The 27,832-nt window shown below is 44.8% G+C and overlaps 2 protein-coding genes across 3 annotated transcripts in view; one reads left to right on the forward strand and one right to left on the reverse strand.

Moving 5' to 3' along the window:
• arhgef4 (Rho guanine nucleotide exchange factor (GEF) 4) overlaps positions 1-26,174 on the forward strand; it is a 47,256-nt gene extending 21,082 nt beyond the window's left edge. The window contains exons 1-10 of one of the 2 annotated variants that reach the window (XM_069725433.1): positions 29-1,101; positions 7,858-8,037; positions 8,262-8,462; positions 9,634-9,813; positions 9,981-10,213; positions 11,036-11,165; positions 11,416-11,547; positions 18,374-18,617; positions 23,817-23,894; positions 24,455-26,174. In XM_069725433.1, the coding sequence (XP_069581534.1) occupies positions 1,069-1,101; positions 7,858-8,037; positions 8,262-8,462; positions 9,634-9,813; positions 9,981-10,213; positions 11,036-11,165; positions 11,416-11,547; positions 18,374-18,617; positions 23,817-23,894; positions 24,455-24,612 (1,569 nt within the window). In that variant the 5' untranslated portion in view covers positions 29-1,068 and the 3' untranslated portion in view covers positions 24,613-26,174. Of the gene's footprint in view, positions 1-28; positions 1,102-7,857; positions 8,038-8,261; positions 8,463-9,633; positions 9,814-9,980; positions 10,214-11,035; positions 11,166-11,415; positions 11,548-18,373; positions 18,618-23,816; positions 23,895-24,454 lie in introns of those variants that run through there. The other variant, XM_069725432.1, reaches the window with a different exon arrangement.
• A 511-nt stretch (positions 26,175-26,685) lies between these two features.
• LOC138637012 (U1 small nuclear ribonucleoprotein 70 kDa-like) lies at positions 26,686-27,566 on the reverse strand. The gene is made up of 2 exons (XM_069725429.1): positions 27,268-27,566; positions 26,686-26,935 (listed from the first exon to the last, which is right to left on the reverse strand). The coding sequence occupies exons 1-2, from the start codon at positions 27,564-27,566 to the stop codon at positions 26,686-26,688; spliced, it is 549 nt and encodes a 182-aa protein (XP_069581530.1).
• Positions 27,567-27,832: the final 266 nt, after the last annotated feature.

A 27,832-nucleotide genomic window follows, 5' to 3' on the forward strand; every position in this document is an offset into this window, starting at 1 on the left:
AGGTAGGGGGGAGAGGAGGGTGGTGGTGGTTGGACGGATGCTGAGCACCATTTTAGAAGGAGACACAGATACGGAGACAAAAGCGAGTCAGAGGCGGAGCCAACGTCTGTCTGCAGGAGAAGCAGGAAGCAGGAGAGAGAGGAGCGCTCTGCAAAACAGACGGAGGACAAGAAGAGAAAGAACAGAGGAGGAGGAGGAGGAGGAGAAGGAGGAGGAGGAGGAGGATGGTGGACCGGAGAGATGCAGCATCCCATCCGTCTTTCATCCTCACGTCCTGACCGAGAGAGACGAGAACACGAGCACTGAACCGGAGACGGATACAAAGGAGACGAAGAGGGGAGGTCCCTGTTTCACAGAGGAGAAAGGAGTGAAGGAGGAGGTCCCTGTTTCACGGAGGAGAAAGGAGTGAAGGAGGAGGTGCCTGTTTCTCAGAGGAGAAAGGAGTGAAGGAGGAGGGGAGGTGCTCAGCTCTACAGACTGCCAGCGCTCTGACGGAAAGGCTCCGCCTCCACTGCAGGCCGGAGCAACGCTGCTCATCGGCAAAGTGGCAGGAGAAGCAGAGGAGGTGAGCGGAGCCGAGCGGAGGAGGACTGCAGCAGCGGAGGACGCAGACGGAGACGGGCGAGGAGGAGGACGAGGGGACGCCGTGTGGTGTGCAGGCTCGGCCCTGAGGGAAAGGAGACGGGGGAGGGGTGGTGAGGAAGAGGAGGAGGAGGAGGCCAGAGGACTGATGGCGCGCGGCAGCGGCTCGGGGAGGTGGAGCAGGCAGAGGATGGGGCTGTTCAGCACCGTGCTGCGCTGTAACCTCCCCCCCGACACGCAGAAGGTGGTCGTCTTCATCATCATGATGCTGCTCATCGTCATCAACGTGGTGCTCATGTTCCTGCTGGCCTTCCAGTAGACACACACACACACACTCACACACACACACACGCACACGCACACTCACACACACACACACACACACACACACTCTCTGACACAGGATTGTAGCTGGAGACAGCAGATGAAGTGATGCTGAGGATCAGAGGAGGACCGGCCCGTTAACGAGCGGCGCTGCTCGGATTCATGGGAGTCCAACATGGCCGCAGCAGAACGCAGGTACACCAGCAGAGGGAGGATGTGTGTTCATGTGTGTGATTACGAACATGTGAACATATGAAGGGTTGTCGTGTCCTGCTGGCTCTCAGCCTCCAGTCATCAGAGTCTGAGCCGATGGTTTTGGTCCGGTTCATCCAGGCTGTGACGTGTGTGTCTTTGTGATTCCAGTCGGCACCGCGCTACTAAACATGCTGATGCTGCACTTATTCTGTTTCACTCATATGTCAACAAACTCCATAAAAACAACCAAAACCAACATGTTAGTCCGTCTCTCAATACTTTCCTACTCCGCCCCGGGCAGGAACCACTGATGTCTTTAAAAGTATCCACGTGTTTAGTTTCATGTTTAAAAAGACTCAGGAACCCCCCCCTCCCACCGCACGCACACACACACACACACACACACACACACACACACACACACACACACACACTCTCACCCACTTTCTCACCCACTCACACAGACACACACAAACTCTCACACACACACACACACACACACACACACACACACACACACACACACACACACACACACACACACACACACACACACACACACACACACACACACACACACACACACACACACACACACACACACACACTTTCTCACACACTCACACACACTCACACAGACACACACACACACACACACACACACACACACACACACACACACACACACACACACACACACACACACACACACACACACACACACTCTCTGAAACACCCTCAACCATCAGTGATGTCATCAACCATCAGTGATGTCATCGTTGGTTTGTGAACGTTATGAATCCTCCAGTTCAGATTCTGTCCGTCACCATCTTGCTAGTTCGGAGCGGTTCGGAGCAGGAAGTGACCATATTTGGACGAGCTGGGGGAGGAGCCAGCAGTGGATCTGACCGATCTGATTGGAAACCTGACGATACTACGTCCCGCCCACCGATAGCTGCAACCTGACTGCACCACAGGCCTGTCAATCAAACAGACACGCCCCCAAAAACAGGTCTTCTTGAATCTTCTTTTCTAATGAATGAGGGATTATTTTCAGATGGACCTCCAGAAAACTAAGAAGAAGGAGTGACTTTAGCTAACAACACCGAGATAACTGATGGACACATTTTATTCACTTTGGATTTGATGAGAGAAGTTGAATGGGAGTCTATGGAGCCGGAGGCTTTTTGGAGCCGACCTCTAGTGGCACTCGCTGGTATTGCAGCTGAAGACACTTCTGGATCAGAACCATTTTACAGACCTGAAGCTACGAACTCTTTAATAAACAGTTAATACACCAAACAACAACTGCTTCAAGTGTGGGACACGTAGAGCTCTATTGTCTGAGGTTTTTTATCCAGTCTGAGGTTTTATAGTTTTTTATCCAGTCTGAGGTTTTATAGTTTTTTATCCAGTCTGAGGTTTTATATAGTTTTTTTATCCAGTCTGAGGTTTTATATAGTTTTTTATCCAGTCTGAGGTTTTATAGTTTTTTATCCAGTCTGAGATGATTATAAACAAAGTCAATGCAAAGACACGAACGTCCACAAATTCACGTCGTCCTCGCACGAGTAACATGAGGTGAACATTCCCATTGTGTGTGCGTGTGTGCGATCACATGTAATCAGAGGATTGTGGTGTCATGTAGTCAGAGAGGAATCTGGAAAGACCAACAGCAGAGGGAAGATGATGTGGGTGTGTTGCTTAGCAACAGCCACAGCGTGTGTTTTCCTCATCACCATAAAAGATCAGTGGAGCTGAGAGTCGGATCAGAGAGAGAAAGTAAAAGCAGTGTGTCTTTCACACTGTCTCCTCTCCCCCTGGAGGAGACGAAGGAGATGGAGGGAAGGCGGAGATGGAGGAGACGGCAGAGATGAAGGGACACTGGCTCAGTCACCATTGTGGATGGTGTATGGAGTTTTGTTGACGCAGGGGTCTGTAAAGGCAGAGAAATATGACCACTGCAGAGTCTCCATCAATAACTCTGCCACCTCCTCATCCTCCTCGTCCTCCTTCTCCGGCAGGAGGTGGTGGTCTCTATGCTGGTTCAGTGTTCATCATCACAGCTCCTGCTGCATGATGGGAACCACACCTGCAAATACCACCTGTTCATCTTCTCTGGGTCTCAAAGACCAGATCTCCCATCAGGACTCCTCAGATCAGAGTCCAGGTCTCCTCTGGTCTCGTGTCCTTTCCTGGTCTCTGTCCCAGCAGGTCTCCTCTGGTCTCGTGTCCTCTCCTGGTGACTCTTGGTCCCAGCAGGTCTCCTCCATGCTGACATGTTGATGACCTCATGAAGCTGCCGTTAATTCAAATCAATGTTATTTATATAGCTCCAAATCACAACACAGGTTATTTCATGGTACTTAACACATTAAAGTCTTTACAGCAAAACGTTACAATATTATACAGAGAAACCAACAATACAGCAATTCCCACATAAGCTAGGAGGGAAAAGAGAGAAAAGGACAGCATAGAGATACAAGAGAAGAACTGTTGGTGGAGACGACAATCGCAGAGCAGAGACATGCAGCTCCATGACGGGACATCTGGAAAAGAAAGAACAGAAACTACACGAGCGAAAGAACTGAATGGAGACAACAGATAATAAGAAGAAACTATGGGAGAGAAAAAGATGGTGAGGTATGAGTCAGTTAAAGAGGAGAAGGAAAGAAAAGAAGCTCAGCATGTAACGAAGTCCTCCAGCAGCCTCGGCCTATAACAGCATAACTAAGGGTTGGTTCAGGTCTACCTGAGCCAGCCCTAACTATAGGCTTTATCAAGAAGGAAGGTTTTGAGTCTAATCTTAAAGCTAGAGAGGGTTTCTGCCCCTCCAACACAAACTGGGAGCTGGTTCCACAGGGGAGGAGCCTGAACACTGAAGCTCCGCCTTCCATTCTACTTCTGGAAACTCTAGGAACCACAAGTAGACCAGCGTACTGAGAGAGAAGTCCTCTGCTAGGATTATATGGTTCTATAAGATCTCTAAGATATGATGGAGCCTGGTCATGTAGAGCTTTGTAAGTCATCAAGAGAATTTTAAATTCTATTCTTGATTTCACAGGAAGCCAGTGAAGAGAAGATAAAACTGGAGAAATATGATCTCTCTTGCTAAATCCCGTCAGTACTCTTGCTGCAGCATTTTGGATCAGCTGCAGGTTTTTAATGAGTAATTTGGACATCCTAACAACAAGGAATTACAATAATCTAGTCTAGAAGTAACAAACGCATGACTGAGTTTTTCTGCTTCACGCTGAGGAAGGATTTTCCTGATTTTATTAATATTATGTAGATGAAAGAAGGCAGTTCTGGAGATTTGCTTTATATGGTGTCTAAAGGACAAATTCTCATCAAAGATGACTCCAAGGTTCCTCACAGTTTTACTGGAGGCCAAGACAACGTCATCTAGAGTAACTAAGTGATTACAGAAAGAGTTTCTGAGGTGTTTAGGACCAAGTACAAGAACTTCTGTTTTGTCTGAATTTAGAAGCAGGACGTTTTTGGTCATCCAGGCCTTTATGTCTTTTAGACAGGCTTCAAGTTTTACTAACTGATTAGTTTCATCTGGTTTTATAGAAAGATATAGCTGAGTGTCATCTGCATAACAATGGAAGTTGATGCAGTGCTTCCTGATGACATCTCCTAATGGAAGCATGTACAAAGTAAAAAGTATTGGGCCTAACACTGAGCCTTGTGGAACGCCATAACTAACTCTTGTTTGTCTGGAAGACTCATTGTTTACATGAACAAACTGGAATCTATCTGATAAGTAGGATTTGAACCAGTCTAATGCAGTTCCTTTAATCTTCGTAACGTCTTTTAATCTCTGTAATAAAATCGTATGATCAATCGTATCAAAAGCAGCACTGAGGGCCAGAAGAACAAGTACAGAGACGAGTCCATTATCTGAGGCTAATGAAAGGTCGTTAGTAACTTTCACCAGAGCTGTTTCTGTGCTATGATGAACTCTAAAGACTGAACATCTTCAAACAGATCATTCCTTTGTAAATGATCACAAAGTTGATTTGAAACAACTTTTTCAAGGATTTTAGAAATAAACGTCAGGTTGAAAATTGGTCTGTAGTTTCCTAAAACAGCTGATCAAGAGTCGGCTTTTTAAGTAAAGTTTTAATTACAGCCACTTTAAAAGCCTGCGGTACATAGCTGGTTACAATAGATAGGTTGATCTGATCTAATATGAAAGTATTAATTAAAGGGAAGACTTCCTTAAAAAGTTTAGTTGGGATGAGATCTAACAGACAGCTAGAGGATCCAGATGAAGAAATAATTCTAGTTAACTCAGAGAGCTCAACAGGAGAGAAATGTTCCAAGTTTACATCTGGTCCTACAGTTGCTTTCAGGGCTGCTGTGTTTAACATCACATCAGTGATGGTGTCAGGAAGGGTCGGCCCGATTCTCTCCCTGATAGTAAGAATTTTATTAGTAAAGAAGTTAATGAAGTCATTACTGCTGAGAGCTGAAGGAATAGAGGGCTCAACAGAACTGGGACTCTTTGTCAGCCTGCTACAGTGATGAAAAGAAACCTGGGGTTGTTCTTGTTGTCCTCTATTAATGATGAATAATATAAAGTTCTGGCCTTACGAAGAGCTTTCTTATATAATATTAGACTCTCCTTCCAGGCAGGTGAAATTCTTCTAAATTAGTGGAACTCCATTTCCTTTCCATCTTTCTAGTCGCGGCCTAGCAGAGCGTAGTTCTGAGTTGTACCATGGAGACAACTTCCTCTGGTTCATGACTCTCTTCTTCAGAGGGGCGACATCATCTAGAGTTGTAGCAGAGATACTGCAGTGTTTTCTACCAGATGATCCACTTGTGTGGGACTAAGATCAACGTAGATGTCTTCCACTGCTTTAACACACGGCATCGAAGAGGATAAACATGTAACTGCTTCCTTAAACTTGGCCACGGCATCATCTGACAGACATCTACTGTAGTGGGATTTATTCCCACATGCTGTGTCGTCCATTATTGGAACTTCAGATGTTAATAAGAAGTGGTCCGACAAAACAGGGTTTTGAGGAAATACTATTACATTTTCAGTTTCCATTCCATACAACAGAACCAGATGGAGGGTGTGGTTACCATGGTAACGGGGTTTATTTACATTCTGAGAAAAGCCAATAGAATCTAATAATGAGCTGAAAGTAGAACTGAGGCTGTCGTTGTCCACGTCAACATGAATGTTAAAGTCTCCCACTATCATCACTTTATCTGAACTCAGCACTAAATCTGATCAAAAGTCAGAATTCAGTTAGAAACTCTGAATAAGGACCAGGTGGGAAATAAACAACAACAATACAATCCGTTTCTCTGCTTTCCAGTTTGGGTGAGAGACTAAGAGTCAGACTCTCAAATGATTTAGAACTAAATTTAGGCTTTGGATTAATTGATAAACTTGAGTGGAAGATTGCTGCCACTCCTCCTCCTCCTCGATTTATGATTAGCCTTAGTCAGCAGTTTCAGGTTTGATTCAATGTATGTCACCCGCTCTGGCCCCTGGAAGACATCTGTCTCTGGCCCCTGGAAGGCATCTGACTCTGTCCCCTGGTTTCACTAACTTCATGTTAAATAGGGTCTCCAATAACCAGAGTTGGTTTCTCAGCAGGTGTTTCACAGAATGTGGAACATCAGTTGGAGACGTGAAGGTCGGTGGTGAACCGTGGGCTTCTTCTTGGGACGATGTCTCCTTCGTACTGTCCCCCGGCCGCCCGGCTGTTCGGGTGCTGCGGGGGACCGGCTAACTAAACCTGTACCCTGGACAGCTGTCCACCCCCTCCCTGATTAGCTCCTACAGCTAGCTGGTTGTGTAGCATGGTGCACAGCAGTGATTCTAATTCTATGACCCTCCAGAGCCCTAACTACACTCCTCCTCCTCCTCCCCCCCCTCCTCGGTGACCCTGGCCTCCAGAGCCCTAACTACACTACATTTATTACAGGTAGCATTATCATTAAGGGAGGCAGGGTCGTAACTAAACGTCACACACTGAGCAGGAAAAACCAGAAGATGTGGAGGGAGAGAGGGAAGCCATTGCTAACTTCTAAGCTAGCAGCACCAAAACACCAAGTTAGTGAACGTTGGTCAAAGATTTAACAGTAGAATTGTTCAAGAGCAAACGTGAGTTTTAACTTGAGATTAGAAGAAGTGTGGAGAGAGTTAAGATATGTTTAATTCAGGAAAAGAAGATGAAATAGCAGAGAAGTAACACTAGTCACAATGTTTGTAGACAGGAAGAGATGCAATACGCTCACCGTGATGTCAGACGAGATTCCTCCAATCTGTGTTCACATCTGTCAAACTGAAGAGTCTGAAATGTGAAGTGTATATTTGTTTGTTTACACATTTTTTATTTATTCCATCATTCCATGTTTGATATTTCATAGTTGTGATGTCATCAGTTTGGTTCTACACTGTAGAAAATGGTGAAGAATAAAGAAACTCCCTGAATGTGTCCAAACTGGTTACCCAGTACCTAAAAACACTTCGTTACACTTTCCCACAATGCACCTGTTTGTTCCTGCAGAGTCTTCCTGTTGTCTTCCTCTGCAGTAGTCTGCAGGACCGTTGAGGCAGTGGTTCGAGGTCAGGGTTAGTGATGGTGAGGTTTGTGTTGGTCACATCGGAGCAGCAGAACTGACGAGCCGGGACGGAGCAGTGATGTTCCCGTCATGTAACGGCCACATTGCAGCACAGCACGTAGAACCAAAGCTCACAGAACCGGTCTGCTTCCTCTCCAGCTGATCAGCGATGGCAGCGTGGTGTACGCCGAGGCCCTCTGGGACCACGTCACCATGGACGACCAGGAGCTGGGCTTCAAAGCCGGTGATGTCATCGAAGTAGTGGATGCCACGAACAAGGAGTGGTGGTGGGGACGCATGGTGGACAGTGAAGGCTGGTTCCCCGCCAGCTTCGTACGGGTGAGACACAAATTATCGACCCGTTATATTTGTGTTGTCTGCAGAGTCCGAGCTTTATGCTAAAGGACTGTCATTAAAACAGAACAAAGCATCATAATGACGGTACGATGTTCGTCAACGAGGGACTGCAGGCAGAACGTGTGGTTCATATTGATGTGATTTTAAAGAGAACAAAGATGCGAGAGATCTTTGTCCGTGACTCTAACAGTCAACTCTCTCCCCAGCTGCGTGTGAACCAGGACGAGCCCATGGAGGAGTACCTGGCCCAGCTGGAGGAGAACCAGGTTGGGGAGCAGGACCGGGCAGGTCTGGGCTCGTTGCTGGGACCCGGTTTACCCTGCAAAGAGCAGATGAGGACCAACGTCATCAATGAGATCATGAGCACAGAGAGAGACTACATCAAGCACCTGAAGGACATTTGTGAGGTCTGACTGGAAAACATGCTGTCAATCATGATCTGCTTTATAAACTGTTAGACCAGCTCTAATGAACCTGCTCATGAACCATGAAATACACAACACACTCTAAAGCCAACGACTCTTCTAATGACACTAATCTAAGAAAACATCTACAGCTGTCTAACAAACATCCTGAAGGACCAACACATCAAACACATGAGAAAACACATCAATGTGTTCAGTAGAACATCAGAGTTCAACATGACGGAGAGGTTTGGTTTTAAAGTGAGTGTCAGAGTGGAGCAGAAGATCAACCGACATCATGCAGCACCCACAAACAGACCTGACATACTTCGTTACGTCCACATAAGTAGGAACAGGACCGGGGACGGACGGTCAGACTCACTGGCGACAGATGGTGGGAGACTAGTAGTAACAGGCAGCATCTGGTCAAAACTAGACAGAATCTGACAGTAACTTGCAGTATGGACCGACACCAGATGATTGCAGGGGCAGGGCAAATATAGTCTCTGGAGGTGATCAGGGAAATGAGCCACCTGCAGGTGGTGATTGGGGAGAGTGGTAGCAGCTGCTGAGACCAGTGATGGGTGTGGCCATGGGAGGTGACAGGAGGCAAGGAGAGGAGGACACAGAACACATGGGGACACAATAACTTGTTTGTTAAGGGGACCGACAGAAAACATGAGGAGAGAAGGGACCGACAGAAAACATGAGGAGAGGTGAATGGGGACAAAACAGAGGAGCAGACAGGAATCCTAACAGATTCAGTGATTCACTTTCACTGATTTACTTTCACTGATTCACTGATTTACTGATTCACTTTCACTGATTTACTTTCACTGATTTACTGATTCGCTGAATCGCAGATTCACTGATTCACTGATTCACTGCCACCCACTGACTCTCTGGTTAAATAATGTCCTTACAGGAAAGTCAAACCAGCAGAACACCTGCAGCTTTAAGATGTGGAACGTTCAGAAAATGTTAATGTCTGAAAAACGGTCTCGGAGTCGATGACTTCTGAATCAGAGGAACACAGCTGATGTTCTCTAACATCATCAAACTGTTTATCTGGTCTTCATGTGTTTGTATGTGACAGATGGTTCCATGTGTTTGTCATGTTTGCTGTTTAAACAATGTGTGCAGCTGGTTCTGAGCCGGTCTGCGTTCTCTTCAGGGTTACATCAAACAGTGCCGCAAGAGGACCGATATGTTCACCGAGGAGCAGCTCCGCACCATCTTTAGCAACATCGAGGAGATCTACCGGTTCCAGAGGAAGTTTCTGAAGGTTCTGGAGAAGAAGTTCAACAAGGAGCAGCCGCACCTCAGCGAGATCGGATTCTGCTTCCTGGAACACGTAAGCTGAGTCAGCTCGAATCCAGAGAACCTAGAACCTAGAACCAGGTGCAGGTCAGGTGATTCATGTTCTCAGAGAACTGTACGACAGACACCTGCTTCTTTCTGCTCTGAGTTAGTCTTCTCAGAGTTTCTTCCCCTGACCCTGTTGTTGTGGTTCATGTGCAGCAAACAGACTTCCAGATCTACTCGGAGTACTGTAACAACCACCCAAACGCCTGCGTGCAGCTCTCCAAGGTCATGAAGGTCAACAAGTACATGTTTTTCTTCGAGGCGTGCCGCCTGCTGCAGAAGATGATCGACATCTCTTTAGACGGATTCCTGCTCACTCCGGTTCAGAAGATCTGCAAATACCCGCTGCAGCTGGCGGAGCTGCTCAAATACACCAACCCCCAGCACAGGTGACGTCCTTAGGGGACACATGACTAATGTCCACGCGGGGGACACATGTCTAATGTCCACACAAGGGACACATGTTTAATGTCCACACGGGGACACATGTCTAATGTCCACACAGGGGGACACGTGTCTAATGTCCACACAGGAGGACATGTGTCTAATGTCCACGCAGGGGCACATGTGTTTAATGTGTACACTGTCTAGCTGGGGGACACATGTCTAATGCCCACGCAGGGGGACACGTCTAATGTCCACACAGGGAGACACATGTCTAATGTCTAGCAGGGGGACACATCTAATATCTAGCAGGGGGACACATGTCTAATGTCTAGCAGGGGGACACATGTCTAATGTCCATGCAGGGGGACACGTGTCTAATGTCCACACAGGAGGACATGTGTCTAATGTCCACGCAGGGGCACACGTGTTTAATGTGTACACTGTCTAATGTCTAGCTGGGGGACACATGTCTAATGTCCACACAGGGAGACACGTGTCTAATGTCCACACAGGGAGACACATGTCTAATGTCTAGCAGGGGGACACATCTAATATCTAGCAGGGGGACACGTGTCTAATGTCCATGCAGGGGGACACGTGTCTAATGTCTAGCAGGGGGACACGTCTAATATCTACCAGGGGGACACATGTCTAATGTCCATGCAGGGGGACACGTGTCTAATGTCTAGCAGGGGGACACATGTCTAATGTCCACACAGGGGGACACGTGTCCAAAAAGAGGAATAAGACCGATCAGTACTCAACAACACAACGGTCCTTTACTCTTCATGTTCACACCCTGACTGACGGTCTCTGATCTCCAGGGATTATAAAGACGTGGAGGCGGCGCTAAACGCCATGAAGAATGTAGCCCGACTGATCAACGAGAGGAAACGACGTCTAGAGAACATCGACAAGATCGCTCAGTGGCAGAGCTGCATCGAGGACTGGGAGGTCAGCAGAGGGTCACTTTATATTACCATGTACACCCATCTGATATTTACAACACACACAATACAACACATACAATACACACAACAGAATACACAGAAGACAAGATAAGACATCACAATACAACAGTACACAATACAATACAACATTATACAACTCAAAGCTATGCTATACAACACAATACACACAACACAACACAATATAATACAATAAAACTTTAGTAACAGTTGTCTGTGTCTCTGTGTCCTCACAGGGTGAAGACGTCCTCAGCAGGAGCTCTGATCTGATTTTTTCAGGGGAGTTGACCAAACTGTCTCAGCTTCAGGCCAAAAGTCAGCAGCGAATGTTTTTCCTCTTCGATCATCAGATGGTTTTCTGTAAAAAGGTACATTTCACCCTTTTGGTCAGACATTTTAACACTGTAACACATTTTAACACATTTCAACAAAGTGTAACATATTTCAACACGGTGTAACATTTTAACACAGTAACACATTTTAACACAGTGTACCACATTTTAACACAGTGTACCACATTTTAACACAGTGTAACACCTTTTAACAATGTAACAGTTTAACACATTTGAACACATTTCAACAAAGTGTAACACATTTTAACAGTGTAACATATTTCAACACGGTGTAACATTTTGACACTAACACATTTTAACAGTGTACCACATTTTAACAGTGTAACACCTTTTAACAATGTAACCGTTTCGCATATTTTAACACAGTGTAACACATTTTAACAGTGCAACACATTTCAACACGGTGTAACATTTTAACACAGGAACACATTTCAACACACTAACACTTTTCAACATAGTGTAACACAGCGTAACACATTTTAACAGTGTAACATATTTAAACACGGTGTAACATTTTAACAGTGTAACACATTTTAACACAGTGTACCACATTTTAACACAGTGTAACACCTTTTAACAATGTAACATAGTTTCACACATTTTAACAGTGTAACACATTTTAACACATTTCAACAAAGTGTAACACATTTTAACAGTGCAACATATTTCAACACGGTGTAACATTTCAACACAGTAACACATTTTAACAGTGTAACACATTTTAACACATTTCAACAAAGTGTAACACATTTTAACAGTGTAACATATTTCAACACGGTGTAACATTTTGACACTAACACATTTTAACAGTGTACCACATTTTAACAGTGCAACACCTTTTAACAATGTAACAGTTTAACACATTTGAACACATTTCAACAAAGTGTAACACATTTTAACAGTGTAACATATTTCAACACGGTGTAACATTTTGACACTAACACATTTTAACAGTGTACCACATTTTAACAGTGTAACACCTTTTAACAATGTAACCGTTTCGCATATTTTAACACAGTGTAACACATTTTAACAGTGCAACACATTTCAACACGGTGTAACATTTTAACACAGGAACACATTTCAACACACTAACACTTTTCAACATAGTGTAACACAGCGTAACACATTTTAACAGTGTAACATATTTAAACACGGTGTAACATTTTAACAGTGTAACACATTTTAACACAGTGTACCACATTTTAACACAGTGTAACACCTTTTAACAATGTAACATAGTTTCACACATTTTAACAGTGTAACACATTTTAACACATTTCAACAAAGTGTAACACATTTTAACAGTGCAACATATTTCAACACGGTGTAACATTTCAACACAGTAACACATTTTAACAGTGTAACACATTTTAACACATTTCAACAAAGTGTAACACATTTTAACAGTGTAACATATTTCAACACGGTGTAACATTTTGACACTAACACATTTTAACAGTGTACCACATTTTAACAGTGCAACACCTTTTAACAATGTAACAGTTTAACACATTTGAACACATTTCAACAAAGTGTAACACATTTTAACAGTGTAACATATTTCAACACGGTGTAACATTTTGACACTAACACATTTTAACAGTGTACCACATTTTAACAGTGTAACACCTTTTAACAATGTAACCGTTTCGCATATTTTAACACAGTGTAACACATTTTAACAGTGCAACACATTTCAACACGGTGTAACATTTTAACACAGGAACACATTTTAACAGTGTAACACATTTTAACAGTGCAACACCTTTTAACAATGTAACAGTGTAACACATTTGAACACATTTCAACAAAGTGTAACATATTTTAACAGTGTAACACCTTTTAACACCATCTACTCCACTGTGTCCAAACTTCAGACTAAGCATCCCGGTGTGTTTTTGTTAGTTACTGGAGACTTTAACCAGTCTGGATAAAGTTCTGCCAACTGTTCACCAGTATGTGAACTGCCCCACACGGAACAATAAAACTCTGGACCTACTGTATGCTAATGCCATGGATGCATACAGTACGACTGCCCTTCCCCCCCTTGGTAGATCAGACCACAATATGGACCTACTGACACCAAACAAAGTATGTTCCTCTGGTGCAGAGGCAGCCTGTAACCACCAGGACTGTGAGGAGGTGGACACAGGAGGCTAAAGACGCCCTGCAGGACTGCTTTGAGTCCACGGACTGGGATGTGCTGTGTGGACCACATGGGGAGGACATCAACAGCAGGACGGACTGTATCACAGAATACATCAAATTCTGTGAACACTCCTGGACTGTAAAATGCTTCCCCAACAACAAGCCGTGGATCACCAGTGACCTGAAAGTTCTTCTAAATAAGAAGAAAGCAGGCTTCAGGTCTGGGGACAGGGAGGAGTTCAGGAGAGTGCAGCGCCACCTGAAGGAGAAGATGAGGGAGTGCAAGGACTCCTACAGGAGGAAGCTGGAGGCCAAACTCCAGCAGAACAATGTGAGGGAGGAGTGGACTGGTATGAAGGAGATTACTGGATTCAAGGGGAGAGAGAGAGACAACCAGGGGGAACCTGGAGAGGAACAACCAGGGGGAACCTGGAGAGGAACAATCAGCTAAACTGTTTCTTCAACAGGTTTAGTTCACCGCCCTCATCTGTCTCCTCCACACACCACACCTCCCAAACACCTCTGCTGCCTCCCTCCCTCTCCCCTCTGCCCCCCCTGGTGAACTGCATAGAGCCCTCAATCTCAAAGGGCTCTTCCTCCATTGACACCTTGACCCCCGCCCTCCCCCACACCCCCCACTCTGTGATGACTGGCCAGGTTAGGAGACAGCTGGAGAGACTCCACCAGCGCAAGGCTGCAGGACCTGACGGCATCAACCCCAGGGTCCTGAAGACCTGACGGCATCGGCCCCGGGTCCTGAAGACCTGCACCATCCAGCTGGCTGAGGTCCTACAACACCTCTTCAACCTGAGTCTGAAGCAGGAGGAAGTCCCGGTGCTGTGGAAGACGTCCTGCCTGGTTCCTGTTCCTAAGAAGACAACTCCATCTGGCCTCAACAACTACCGACCGGTTGCCCTCACATCTCATGTGATGAAGGTGCTGGAGAGGCTGGTCTTGGCCCACCTCAGACCGCTGGTGAAATCTTCTCTGGACCCTCTACAATTTACGTACCAGCCTCATGTGGGAGTGGACGATGCCATCATCTACCTGCTGCAACGAGCTCAGTCTCACCTGGATGGAACCGGTGACTCTGTGAGAATCACTTTCTTTGATTTCTCCAGTGCATTCAACACCATCCAACCACTGCTGCTGAGGGAGAAGCTGCGGGTGGTGGGGGTGGACATGTCCACCGTCTCCTGGATCAATGACTACCTGACAGGCAGACTACAGTTTGTCCGTCTGGGCAGTGTGCTGTCTGATACGGTGGTCAGTGGTACTGGAGCTCCTCAGGGAACTGTTCTGTCTCCTTCCTGTTCACCTTCTACACCACTGACTTCCAGAACAACTCAGAGTCAAGACATCTGCAGAAGTTCTCTGATGACTGCAGTGGACGGTGTATAAGGGATGGACGGGAGGAGGAGTCAGTGGACGGTGTATAAGGGATGGACGGGAGGAGGAGTCAGTGGACGGTGTATAAGGGATGGACGGGAGGAGGAGTCAGTGGACGGTGTATAAGGGATGGACGGGAGGATGAGTACAGGACAGTAGTGGAGGACTTTGTGGAGTGGGCGGGAATAAATCACCTGCTCCTGAACATGGCCAAGACCAGTGAGATGGTGGTCGACTTCAGGAGGAAGACGACGGCTCCACAACCACTGAGTGTTCTGGGAGAGGAGGTGGACATGGTGGAGGAGTACAAGTACCTGGTGTCTCCATGACAACAGACTGAACTGGAAGACCAACATCAACGCTGTCTACAAGAAGGGGATGAGGATGTTGGAGATGTTTTACCATCTGTTGTGGCCAGTGAACTGTACTTCGCTGTGGTCTGCTGGGGGAGCAGCATTGGAGCCGGAGACACCAACAGACTTAACAAACTGGTGAAGAAGGCCGGCTCCATCATTGGCTGCAAACTGGACAGTCTGGAAAAGGAGGTGGAGAGGAGGACGCTGAACAAACTATTATCCATATTGGATAATCCTGACCACCGTCTCCACCTGCTGCAGGGACAGAGGAGGACGTTCTCCAAAAGATTCCTCCAGCTCCGCTGTCACAAGGACAGATACAGGAGATCATTCCTGCCGACCGCAATAAGACTGTACAATAACTGACCTCTGGCAAAATAATACTGTTGACTGTGTTTTTTGGTTGTTTGTATATAATATATATAGATATATACTGTACTGTATACACTGTATATACTCTGCATTTTATATTTATATTTTATAATTTTACTGCTATTTTATTGCTTTTCTATTGTTCTATTATTATCTTGTTGCTTCTGTATGCTGCTGTAGTGAAAAAATGTCCCCTCGGGGATTAATAAAGTAACTACCTAACCTAACAATGTAACATAGTTTAACACATTTCAACAAAGTGTAACACGTTTTAACAGTGTAACACATTTTTAGACATTTAAAAAAAGATGAACAGTTTCTGACATTTTAACACATTTCAACACATTGCAACACACTGTAACACTTTTCAACATAGTGTAACACAGTGTAACACATTTTAACAGTGACATATTTCAACACGGTGTAACATTTTAACACAGTAACACATTTTAACAGTGTAACACATTTTAACACAGTGTAACACCTTTTAACAATGTAACATAGTTTAACACATTTTAACACAGTGTAACACATTTTGACACATTTTCACAGTGTAACACATTTTTAGACATTTAAAAAAAGATGAACACAGTTTCTGACATTTTAACACATTTCAACACGCTAACACTTTTCAACATAGTGTAACACATTGTAACACATTTTAACAGTGTGACATATTTCAACACGGTGTAACATTTTAACACCGTAACATATTTTAACAGTGTAACACATTTTAACAGTGTAACATATTTCAACACGGTGTAACATTTTAACACAGTAACACATTTTAACAGTGTAACACATTTTAACACATTTTCACAGTGTAACACATTTTTAGACATTTAAAAAAAGATGAACACAGTTTCTGACATTTTAACACAGTAACACATTTTAATAGTGTAACTAACACATTTTAACAATGTAACATATTTCAACACGGTGTAACATTTTAACACAGTAACACATTTTAACAGTGTAACACCTTTTAACACAGTGTAACACATTTCAACACAGTGTAACACATTTTAACAGTGTAACACATTTTAACAGTGTAACATTTTAACATGATGACACTAACACATTTTAACACATTCTTTTGACATTTTAACAGATTAACACAGTTTCTGACATTTAACACATTTTAACACAGTGTAACACAGTTCAACACAGTGTAACAGTGTAACACAGTTTAACACATATTTCAATGCATTTTAACACAGTGTAACACATTTTAACAGTGTAACATTTTAACACAATAACACTAACATATTTTAACACAGTGTAACACATTTTAACACAGTTCAACACAGTGTAACAGTGTAACACAGTTTAACACATTTCAATGCATTTTAACAGTGTAACATTTTAACACAATAACACAGTTACACATTTTAACACAGTGTAACACATTTTAACAGTGTAACATTTTAACACAATAACACAGTTACACATTTTAACACAGTGCAACACATTTTAACAGTGTAACATTTTAACACAATAACTAACACATTTTAAAAAGGAGGGGGTGTCATGAGGAGGAGGTGTCATGAGGGGGGGTGACATAAGGCACGATTTGATTCAAACTATGTATAAAGAAGTCCCTTATTTCACTTTACCAACGTGTTATAAGATATAGTATTACAAAACAGATCACATTTTAAACGATGAGGTCATTCTACCTAATTAGTCAGATAGAGATGTGAGAGAGGTGGAGAAGAGTGAGAGAGAGGGGTGAGGGACATAGAGGAGTAGAAAGAGAGTGTCCGCATATTCACGTAAAGTCATAGTTTGCGATACAGAACACTTTCTATCAATGTCACAGTTAGCAGAATCATCAGAGTACATTAGGTAGGTAGGTAGGTATATACTTTATTAATCCCCGAGGGGAATTTTTTTTTAATTTTTTTATAGCAGGTTATATCATAGGAATCACAAAGTCCATATTTTGTTCTTATAGTTGGTGAGTTTTTGGTGACCTATGACCTCATGAGGGAGATGTGGATCTTAGAGATGGTCAATCCTGGAGGTCATCTGGCGTCTGGAGAGTATCACCTGTGGAGTTTGTGTATTGGAGCGGTTGTGACCCAACAGGGATTAAAGGGATATCCTGTGGTTTTCAGCTGGCAGGATGTGCTCTCCAAAGTGACAGGTTTTATACACCTAGAGGGTGTATGTGTGGATATTGTCACTTGTGGCAGAAGGGTTGGGTTTTTATGAGGTAAAAGGGTGATAAAGAGGGGCCAGAGCAGTTTAACAAAAGTTCACGGTACATCACGACGTCCGGGTTGAGAATTGGGAAAAGTACATCCAGGGTCAAATGAGATAACTGGGGAGGACTTATGGTTCTGGTACTTTGAGAAAGATACTTCAAAGCATGTACACTACAAGAGACACGGGTGAATTATAATCTGGTAGTAAACAGAGGTACAGGTTTTCAAAATATTTTTAAATCAGTGTAATTATATTTTAAGCATGCAACGTTTTATAATTAACCATGTAGAAGGACAGTTGGCCAAGTTGGGTTGCACTCTATAAAGAAGTGCTCTCTAAATGTGTCACTGTTGTCACTGCAGGATCTCCTGCGTCGGGACATGTTGTACTACAAGGGCCGGATGGACGTGGACCACATGGAGGTGATGGACGTGGAGGATGGAAAGGAGAAGGACTTTAACATCAGCGTGAAGAATGCCCTAAAGCTGCAGTCGCTGGATGGTGATGAAGTCCACATCCTGTGTGCCAAGAAGCCGGAACAAAAACAGCGGTGGCTCCGAGCCTTTGCTGATGAGAGGAGACAGGTCCAGCATGACCGCGAGACAGGTCAGGTCCAAGCACACTTCATGTTCACACTTAAAATCCAAGCACACTTCATGTTCATGCTTAATACTGAATTATAAAACAATTACTGCCGACCCAGGGATCTGATTGGTCAACAGAACAGAACATTTGGAATGTGGTCAAATCATCATGACATCACACCCTGCTCATCACTAGAAATACCATTCCACCTCCTCAATGGAAATATAGAATTAGAATAGAATTTCATGTAACGTGTAATTTAATGTAGTTTAGATGGATAGATGGATAGATAGACGGATAGACGGATAGACAGATAGATAGATAGATAGATAGATAGATAGATAGATAGATAGATAGATAGATAGATAGATAGATAGATAGATAGATAGATAGATAGATAGATAGATAGTTACTTTATTAATCCCCAAGGGGGAATTTTTCCGCTACAGCAGCATTTGTAGATACAGGAAAGAAATAAAATAACAGTCAAAAATTATTAAATATAAAAATGCACAGTATATACAATAAAATAGAATAAAATAAAATAAAATAGAATTAAATTAAATCTAACTAAACAATAGTACAAAGTTTTTTTGTTGTTGTTTTTTATATTTAAACAAACAAGAAAAACAGACAACGGTGTTATTGTTGTGTGATGGATTTTGACAGAGGTGAGTTATTGTACAGTCTTATTGCAGTGGACCGGAATGATCTCCTGTATCTGGAATGATCTCCTGTATCAGGAACGATCTCCTGTATCTGGAATGATCTCCTGTATCTGGAACGATCTCCTGTATCTGGAATGATCTCCTGTATCTGGTATGATCTCCCGTATCAGGAACGATCTCCTGTATCAGGAACCATCTCCTGTATCTGGAACGATCTCCTTTATCTGGAAGGATCCCCTGTATCTGGAATGATCTCCTGTATCAGGAATGATCTCCTGTATCTGAAATTATCTCCTGTATCTGGAATGATCTCCTGTGTCTGGAATGATCTCCTGTATCAGGAATGATCTCCTGTATCTGGAATGATCTCTTATATCTGTCCTTGTGACAGCAGCTGGAGGAGTCTTTTGGAGAACGTCCTCCTCTGTCCCTGCAGCAGGTGGAGAGGGTGGTCAGGATTATCCAATATGGATAATAGTTTCCTCAGCGTCCTCCTCTCCACCTCCTTTCCAGACTGTCCAGTTTGCAGCCAATGATGGAGCCGGCCTTCTTCACCAGTTTGTTAAGTCTGTTGGTGTCTCCGGCTACAATGCTTCCCCCCCCCAGCAGACTACTAGAAGTACAGTTCACTGGCCACAACAGATGGTAGAACATCTCCAACATCTTGTTGCACACATTGAAGGATCGAAGTTTCCTCAAGAAAAAGAATCGACTCATCCCCTTCTTGCAGACAGCGTTGATGTTGGTCTTCCAGTTCAGTCTGTTGTCATGGAGACACCAGGTACTTGTACTCCTCAACCATGTCCACCTCCTCTCCCAGAACTCTCAGCGGTTGTGGAGCCGTCGTCTTCCTCCTGAAGTCGACCACCATCTCTCTGGTCTTGGCCATGTTCAGAAGGAGGTGATTTCTACCAGCCCACTCCACAAAGTCCTCCACTACTGCCCTGTACTCCTCCTCCCGTCCATCCCTTATACACCGTCCACTGACTCCTCCTCCCGTCCATCCCTTATACACCGTCCACTGACTCCTCCTCCCGTCCATCCCTTATACACCGTCCACTGCAGTCATCAGAGAACTTCTGCAGATGTCTTGACTCTGAGTTGTTCTGGAAGTCAGTGGTGTAGAAGGTGAACAGGAAGGAGACAGAACAGTTCCCTGTGGAGCTCCAATACCACTGACCACCGTATCAGATAGCACACTGCCCAGACGGACAAACTGTGGTCTGCCTGTCAGGTAGTCAGTGATCCAGGAGACGGTGGACATGTCCACCCCCACCACCCGCAGCTTCTCACTCAGCAGCAGTGGTTGGATGATGTTGAATGCACTGGAGAAATCAAAGAAAGTGATTCTCACAGAGTCACCGGTTCCATCCAGGTGAGACTGAGCTCGTTGCAGCAGGTAGATGATGGCATCGTCCACTCCCACATTAGGCTGGTACGCAAATTGCAGAGGGTCCAGAGAAGATTTCACCAGCGGTCTGAGGTGGGCCAAGACCAGCCTCTCCAGCACCTTCATCACATGAGATGTGAGGGCAACCAGTCGGTAGTCGTGGAGTCGTCTTCTTAGGGACGTCTTAAAACAGCACCGGGACCTCCTCCTGCTTCAGGCTCAGGTTGAAGAGGTGTTGTAGGACCTCAGCCAGCTGGGCGGTGCAGGTCTTCAGGACCCCGTGGCCGATGCCATCAGGTCCTGCAGCCTTACGCTGGTGGAGTCTCTTCAGGTGTCTCCTAACCTGGCCAGTCGTCACAGAGAGAGAGGGGGGGGAAGGACTCTGTGTCCATGCAACTCACCAGGAGGGACAGAGGGGGGTGGGGGAAGGCAGCAGAGGTGTTTGGGAGGTGTGAGGTGTGGAGGAGACCGATAAGGGCGGTGAACTAAACCTGTTGAAGAAACAGTTTAGCTGGTTGTTCCTCTCCACGTTCCCCCTGATTGTTCCTCTCCAGGTTCCCCTGGTTGTCTCTCTCTCCCTTTGAAGCCAGTAATCTCCTCCATCCCGGTCATCACCTCCTTCACGTTGTTCTGCTGGAATTTGGCCTCCAGCCTCCTCCTGTGTGGTGTGTTCACAGAATTTGATGTATTCTGTGATACAGTCCGTCCTGCTGTTGATGTCCTCCCCATGTGGTCCACACAGCACATCCCAGTCCGTGGACTCAAAGCAGTCCTGCAGGGTGTCCACCTCCTCACAGTCCTGGTGGTTACAGGCTGCCTCTGCACCAGAGGAACATACCTGGGAGTCAGCAGGACCAGGTTGTGGTCTGATCTACCAAGGGGGGGAAGGGCAGTAGCACTGTATGCATCCATGGCATTAGCATACAGTAGGTCCAGAGTTTTATTGTTCCTTGTGGGGCAGTTCACATACTGGTGAACAGTTGGCAGGACTTCATCCAGACTGGTTAAAGTCTCCAGTAACTAACAAAAATGCACTGGGATGCTTAGTCTGAAGTTTGGACACAGTGGAGTAGATGGTGTCCACTGCTGCCTCTACGTCAGCTGATGGAGGAACATACACAGCGATAACAATGGCGGACGTGAACTCCCTCGGTAAATAATAAGGGCGCATCCCCACGGCTAGAAGTTCAATGTCCGGGCTACAGAAACGTTCCTTCACACACACATGGTCAGGATTGCACCACCTCTCGTTCACATAGACTTCAATCCCTCCACCTTTCTTCTTAAAGCTCTGCACAACGTCTCCGTCCCCCCGAACAGTCCTGAAGCCGGGCATGGCCGCGCTGTGGTCCGGGAGATGTGAGTGCAGCCATGTCTCGGTGAAACACATGATGCTGCACTCCCGGTATTCCCTCTGGGTCTTTACCAGCGCGCCGAGCTCGTCCGTCTTGTTGGCCAACGACCTCACGTTCCCCATTAAAATCTCCGGTACCGATGGTTTATATCTCCTCCTCTTCACCTTCAGTTGAGCTCCAGCTCTGCGACCCCAACGTCTTCTCTGAAGTTCGTCCGGGATTTCAGGCCTCGCTCCGGGCAGCAGCAGTAGAGGCCTACTCAGCGCAATCAGCTGATCACGAGAGTAAACAATGGCCCCAGTCCACTGTGCGTAGCTCTCCGTTACAAAGAGGGAAAAAAGTAGAAGAGCCACCAGAAAAGTGGAAAAGTTACGGTCCATTGTCTGACCGTCACTTAACAAACGTGAAGAAAAAACAACAACTCCGAAGAGAGAAGAAAGAAAAAAAAATACTTGAAACAAACACACTCGGGGGAGCTGCTGTAACAGGCTGCCACTAGCACGGCGTCATTTTACTTGAGTCGAAAACTAAAAAAATACGAATGTGTCAGAGTACTAACGTGTCGGATTATTAACGTGTCAGAGTATTATTGCATCAGAGTACTAACGTGTTGGAGTATTAATGGGTCAGAGTACTAATATTTCAGAGTACTAAGACGTCAGAGTGCTAACGTGTGAGATTACAAACGTGGCAAAGTATTAACGCGTCAGAGTACTAACATGTCAGAGTACTAACGTGTCAAAGTATTAATTTGTCAGAGTACTGACGTGTGAGATTACAAATGTGTCAGAGCATTAACGTGTCGCTGTATTAACGTGCCGAGTATTAACGTGTCAGAGTACTAACGTGTCGGAGTACAAACGTGTCTGATTACTATCTAGTCGGAGTAATAACGTTTCAGAGTATTAATGCATCAGAGTACTAACGTGTCGGAGTACAAACGTGTCTGATTACTATCTAGTCGGAGTAATAACGTTTCAGAGTATTAATGCATCAGAGTACTAACGTGTCGGAGTATTAATGTGTATTAACGTGTCAGAGTATTAACGCGTCAGACTACTAACGTGTCGGAGTATTAACGTGTCAGAGTATTAACGTGTCAGAGTACTAACGTGTCGGAGTATTAACGTGTCAGAGTACTAACGTGTCGGAGTACAAACGTGTCTGATTACTATCTAGTCAGAGTAATAACGTTTCAGAGTATTAATGCGTCAGAGTACTAATGTGTCGGAGTATTAATGCGTCAGACTACTAACGTGTCGGAGTATTAACGTGTCAGAGTATTAACGTGTCAGAGTATTAACGCGTCAGAGTACTAACGTGTCGGAGTACAAACGTGTCTGATTACTATCTAGTCAGAGTAATAACGTTTCAGAGTATTAATGCGTCAGAGTACTAATGTGTCAGAGTATTAACGCGTCAGACTACTAACGTGTCGGAGTATTAACATGTCAGAGTACTAATGTGTCAGAGTATTAACATGTCAGAGTACTAACGTGTCAGAGTACTAACGCGTCAGACTACTAATGTGTCGGAGTATTAACATGTCAGAGTATTAACGTGTCAGAGTATTAACGCGTCAGACTACTAACGTGTCGGAGTATTAACGTGTCAGAGTACTAACGTGTCAGACTACTCCTTCCACTTACAGTAGTTTTAATATTCAGTGTTGAACCTACTCATGTCTTTATCAAACTCACCACTGAATCAAAGTCTCCTGACTTTTTGGGATGTGTCTGTCAAACATTCATTCATGCATAGTTCCTTCATTAAATGATGTTTCAGAAGTTTTCCTGTCGGTTCTCAGGCTTCTCTCTCACAGAGGTTCAGAAGAAACAAGCCATGCTGAACGCCTGCAAGAGACATCCAGCTGGGAAACCCAAAGGTATGCCGATCAATCAGAGCTTTCTGTCTGTCTGCTGTCTGTCTTTCTGTCTGTCTGCCAGTCAGTCAGTCAGTATGTCTGTCTGTCCTCTGACTGTCTGCTGTTTGTCTGTCTGTTTTCTGTCTGTCTGTCTGTCTGTAGTTTAGTCTGTCTGCTGTTTGTCTGTCTGTTTTCTGTCTGTCTCTCTGTCTGTAGTTTAGTCTGTCTGCTGTTTGTCTGTTTGCTGTTTGCTGTCTTTAGTTCTGTCTGTCTGTTTGCCTTCTGTCTGTCTTTTTGCTGTCTGTTGTTCTGTCTGTCTGTCTAACAAACATAGTCCTCGATTGTAAGTGTGTTTTGAGTCAGATGGAGATGAAGCAGAATATTCTGATTGTTTTTTCTGACCTTCACTCGTTCAAACTGCATCAGTTCATTAATACAAAGCTGGATGGAACCAACAGTTTCTTTGCTTGCTGATCATTTCTAATTACATAACACATATATATATATATATATATATATATATATATATATGTATATATATATATATAAAACACTTCCTGTCATGTGCCTTAACGTGCCAGCGGTGACCAGACCCTACTACGACTTCCTGCTGCGACAGAAACACCCCTCCCTGCCCACCGCTCTGCCCCAGCAGCAGGTCTTCATGCTGGCCGAGCCAAAGAGGAAAACCTCCACCTTCTGGCACAACATCGGCAGACTGACTCCGTTCAGGAAGTAAACCCAGCGGCCCAGAAGTGAGGAGGAGGAGGAGGAGGAGGAAATCTCTTTGCTCGTGCCTGAATAGACCCTTTTTACTTCTTCCTCTTTTCTTTCCTACTCGTAACATTGCCCTAACTGATGTACTGATTTACTGTAGAGATGAAGATGATGATGAGAAGGAGGAGATTATTTTTGAAAGCACTTTATCGTTTGATCAACAGTCAGACTGGAGAACGGTCTGGTGGAGACACTGAGTGGAACAGGGAGCCTGGACTCTGCTCCACCTTCAGTCAGCTACTGATGGTTACTAATACGACTACTGTTCTGTGAGTGAGGAGGACTCCTGGCTGCTGCCTCTGTGAAGACGTTGCCTGTGGACAAGTGTGTTCTTTTCTGTTTTCTGATTTGAGGCCTACTGTTCCTCGTGCCAGATGATCGCTGTATGTTTCTTAGTGTCTGCTGATGACTAAAGGGAAGTTTAGGGGTCAACATTTCTTATGCTTCTCTCTGTGCAGATTTCTCCTTTCAGGATGAGTTCAGCTCCGTTCTTCACTGTCTTGTGTTTTCCACCTGCCAGGATCTGCCTGTGTATTTGTCTGATGCATTAGTGGTGTATTGCAGCCAAAAGAAGATTCAGCTGATCCCAGAGTCTTAGCTTTTTATTACATTTTTTTATTACATTTATTTAGTACAAGCAGCAGCAGCCACATTCATCTCATCCTCGACTCCTCCTTCTACCTACATGTCATGAAAGTACACAAATTCATCCTCTATCTTTTCCTTCTTTCCGTTTATCTTATGTTTTGAAGTGCCATTTGAAGTGTGTCACGGATTACCTACAATGACCTACAACAACCTTCAGTGACCCACAATGAACTACAATGACCCACAATAACCTTCAGTGACCCACAATGACCTACAATGACCCAAAATGACCTTCAATGACGCACAATAACCTACAATGACCTAGAATGACCAACAATGACCCACAATAACCTACAATGACCTAGAATGACCAACAATGACCCACAATGACCTAGAATGACCAACAATGACCTACAATGACCCAAAATGACCCACTATGACCTACACTGACCTACAATAACCTACAATGACCCACAATAACCTACAATGACATGCATGGATGTGATAAAACCTGCTGTGAAGAATATTTTTTTATCTGAGAAACCTGCGATATTTAACCACAATCAGGAACTGAGGCTTCACAGAGACACTGAGCTGACACACACACACACACACACACACACACACACACACACACACACACACACACACACACACACACACACACACACACACACACACACACACACACACACACACACACACACACACACACACACACACACACACACACACATCTCTCTGTTCTTCTGATTTCCTCCTGCTGTGTGTTTTCAGTATAAACATAGATCCAGTATGATCTCTGCAGCCCAGCTCCTCTCTCTCTCTCTCTCTCTCTCTCTCTCTCTCTCTCTGTCGGTGCATTCAGTAAATGTACTCCTCTCACCTTTATGTTCAAATGTTTTAGCTTCTATTAAACATTCCTAAACTGATGAACGCTGCTGTCAGTCAGAGTGATTATTATTTAATGTGACACTCAGGAGGTGATGAATTCAGTTGGTTGCAGTCTGTAGCCTCACCACTAGATGGCACTAAACCAGTGAGGTGGTTGTTAGAGTGGAGGGTGAGTTTAGGATGTATTACTGTATTATATGGTGTTAATCTGCAGCCTACTTCACTAATAACAGATAATTATACAAACCCAGAGTACATGACATACATATGCTCTTTTTACATCTAATATTAAAGTTGCTTCCAGTTCTCCCCTCCTGTAAACTCTGAGACCTGCAGGATAAAATTCTGCATCAGTCTCATGTGCTGCCAATTATATATTATTATATAATTATGTATATCTGACTTCACATTCCAACAGGGACACAGTGGGGTTGACCAGACCAAGAGGATTCCTCAAAGAACAAACATTATACTGGGAGTAACTTTACATTGAAATGGTCCTTAAGAGTCCAATGAAAATTTGTATTTTTATTAATGTGAAATCAATTAATGTTCAGAGCAAATGTAGCCCCTGTTCCTGTCCCCATTCTTGTTCCCGTTCCCTCTCGTCCTCGTCCCTGTCCCCGTTCCCGTCCCTGTATCTGTTCTTGTTCTTTTTGCCATCCCTGTCCCTGTCCTTGTACCTGTTCTTGTTCCGGTTCCTGATCTTTTTCCTCTCCCTGTTCCTGTCCTTGTCCCTGTCCCTGTTCTTGTTCCCATTCTTGTTCCTGTTCCCGTTCTCGTTCTTGTTCCCATCCCCATCCCTGTTCCGTCTCGTCCTCGTCCCTGTCCCTGTATCTGTTCTTGTTCTTTTTGCCGTCCCTTTCCCTGTCCCTGTTCATGTCCCTGTTCCTGTCCCTGTTCCTGTCCTTGTTCCTGTTCTTTTTCCTTTTTCTTTTCCTCTTCCTGATCTTTTTCCTGTCCCTGTCCCTATCCCTGTTTTTGTTCCTGTCCCTGTCCTTGTACCTGTTCTTGTTCCCGATCTTTTCCCTGTTCCTGTTCCAGTCCGTTCCTTTCCCTGTTCCTGTCCCTGTCCTTGTACCTGTTCTTGTTTCTGTTCTTTTTCCTTTTCCTGTTTATGTTTCTGTTCCTGTACCTGTCATTGTACCTGTTCTTGTTCCTTTTCCTTTTCCTTTTCCTGTCCCTGTTCCTTTTCCTTTTTCTGTCCCTGTCCCCGTTCTTGTTCCCATCCCCGTTCTCCTGTTCCTGTTGTTTTTCCTTTTCCTTTTCCTTTTCCTTTTCCTTTTCCTTTTCCTTTTCCTGTTTCTGGTTCTGCTCCTGCCCCTGTCCCTGTTCCCGTTCCCGTCCCCACCCCCGCCCCCGTCCCTGTTCCTGTTTTTGTTTCGTTCCTGTTCCTGTCCCCGTTCTTGTCCCTGTCCCCGTTCCTGTCCCCATTCTTGTTCCTGTCCCTGTCCCTGTTCCGGGCCACTAGCTTCCGGCCGGGTCGACAACGCCGTCTCTCCTGTTTCTGTCTCCAGCTGGGTTGATGCTACGCCGCCTGCTCGGCGCCCGGAGGAGTACTGCCTTGGCCGACTCTCCCCTACTGGCCTCCAAGCGAGCCTTCGCCTGTGGCTTCCTGACGCTCTGCCAGTGACTCTCTGCCTTCGTGGTCATCTCTCTTTCCTGCCACTGGATGAACCCTGGTCCTTCACTCCTGCATT

Source organism: Brachyistius frenatus, unplaced genomic scaffold (genome assembly GCF_029030835.1).
Source record: "Brachyistius frenatus isolate BFR_SWC_R1_liver_20210118 unplaced genomic scaffold, ASM2903083v1 Contig_423, whole genome shotgun sequence".
In the NCBI taxonomy this organism is placed as follows: Eukaryota; Metazoa; Chordata; class Actinopteri; family Embiotocidae; genus Brachyistius; species Brachyistius frenatus.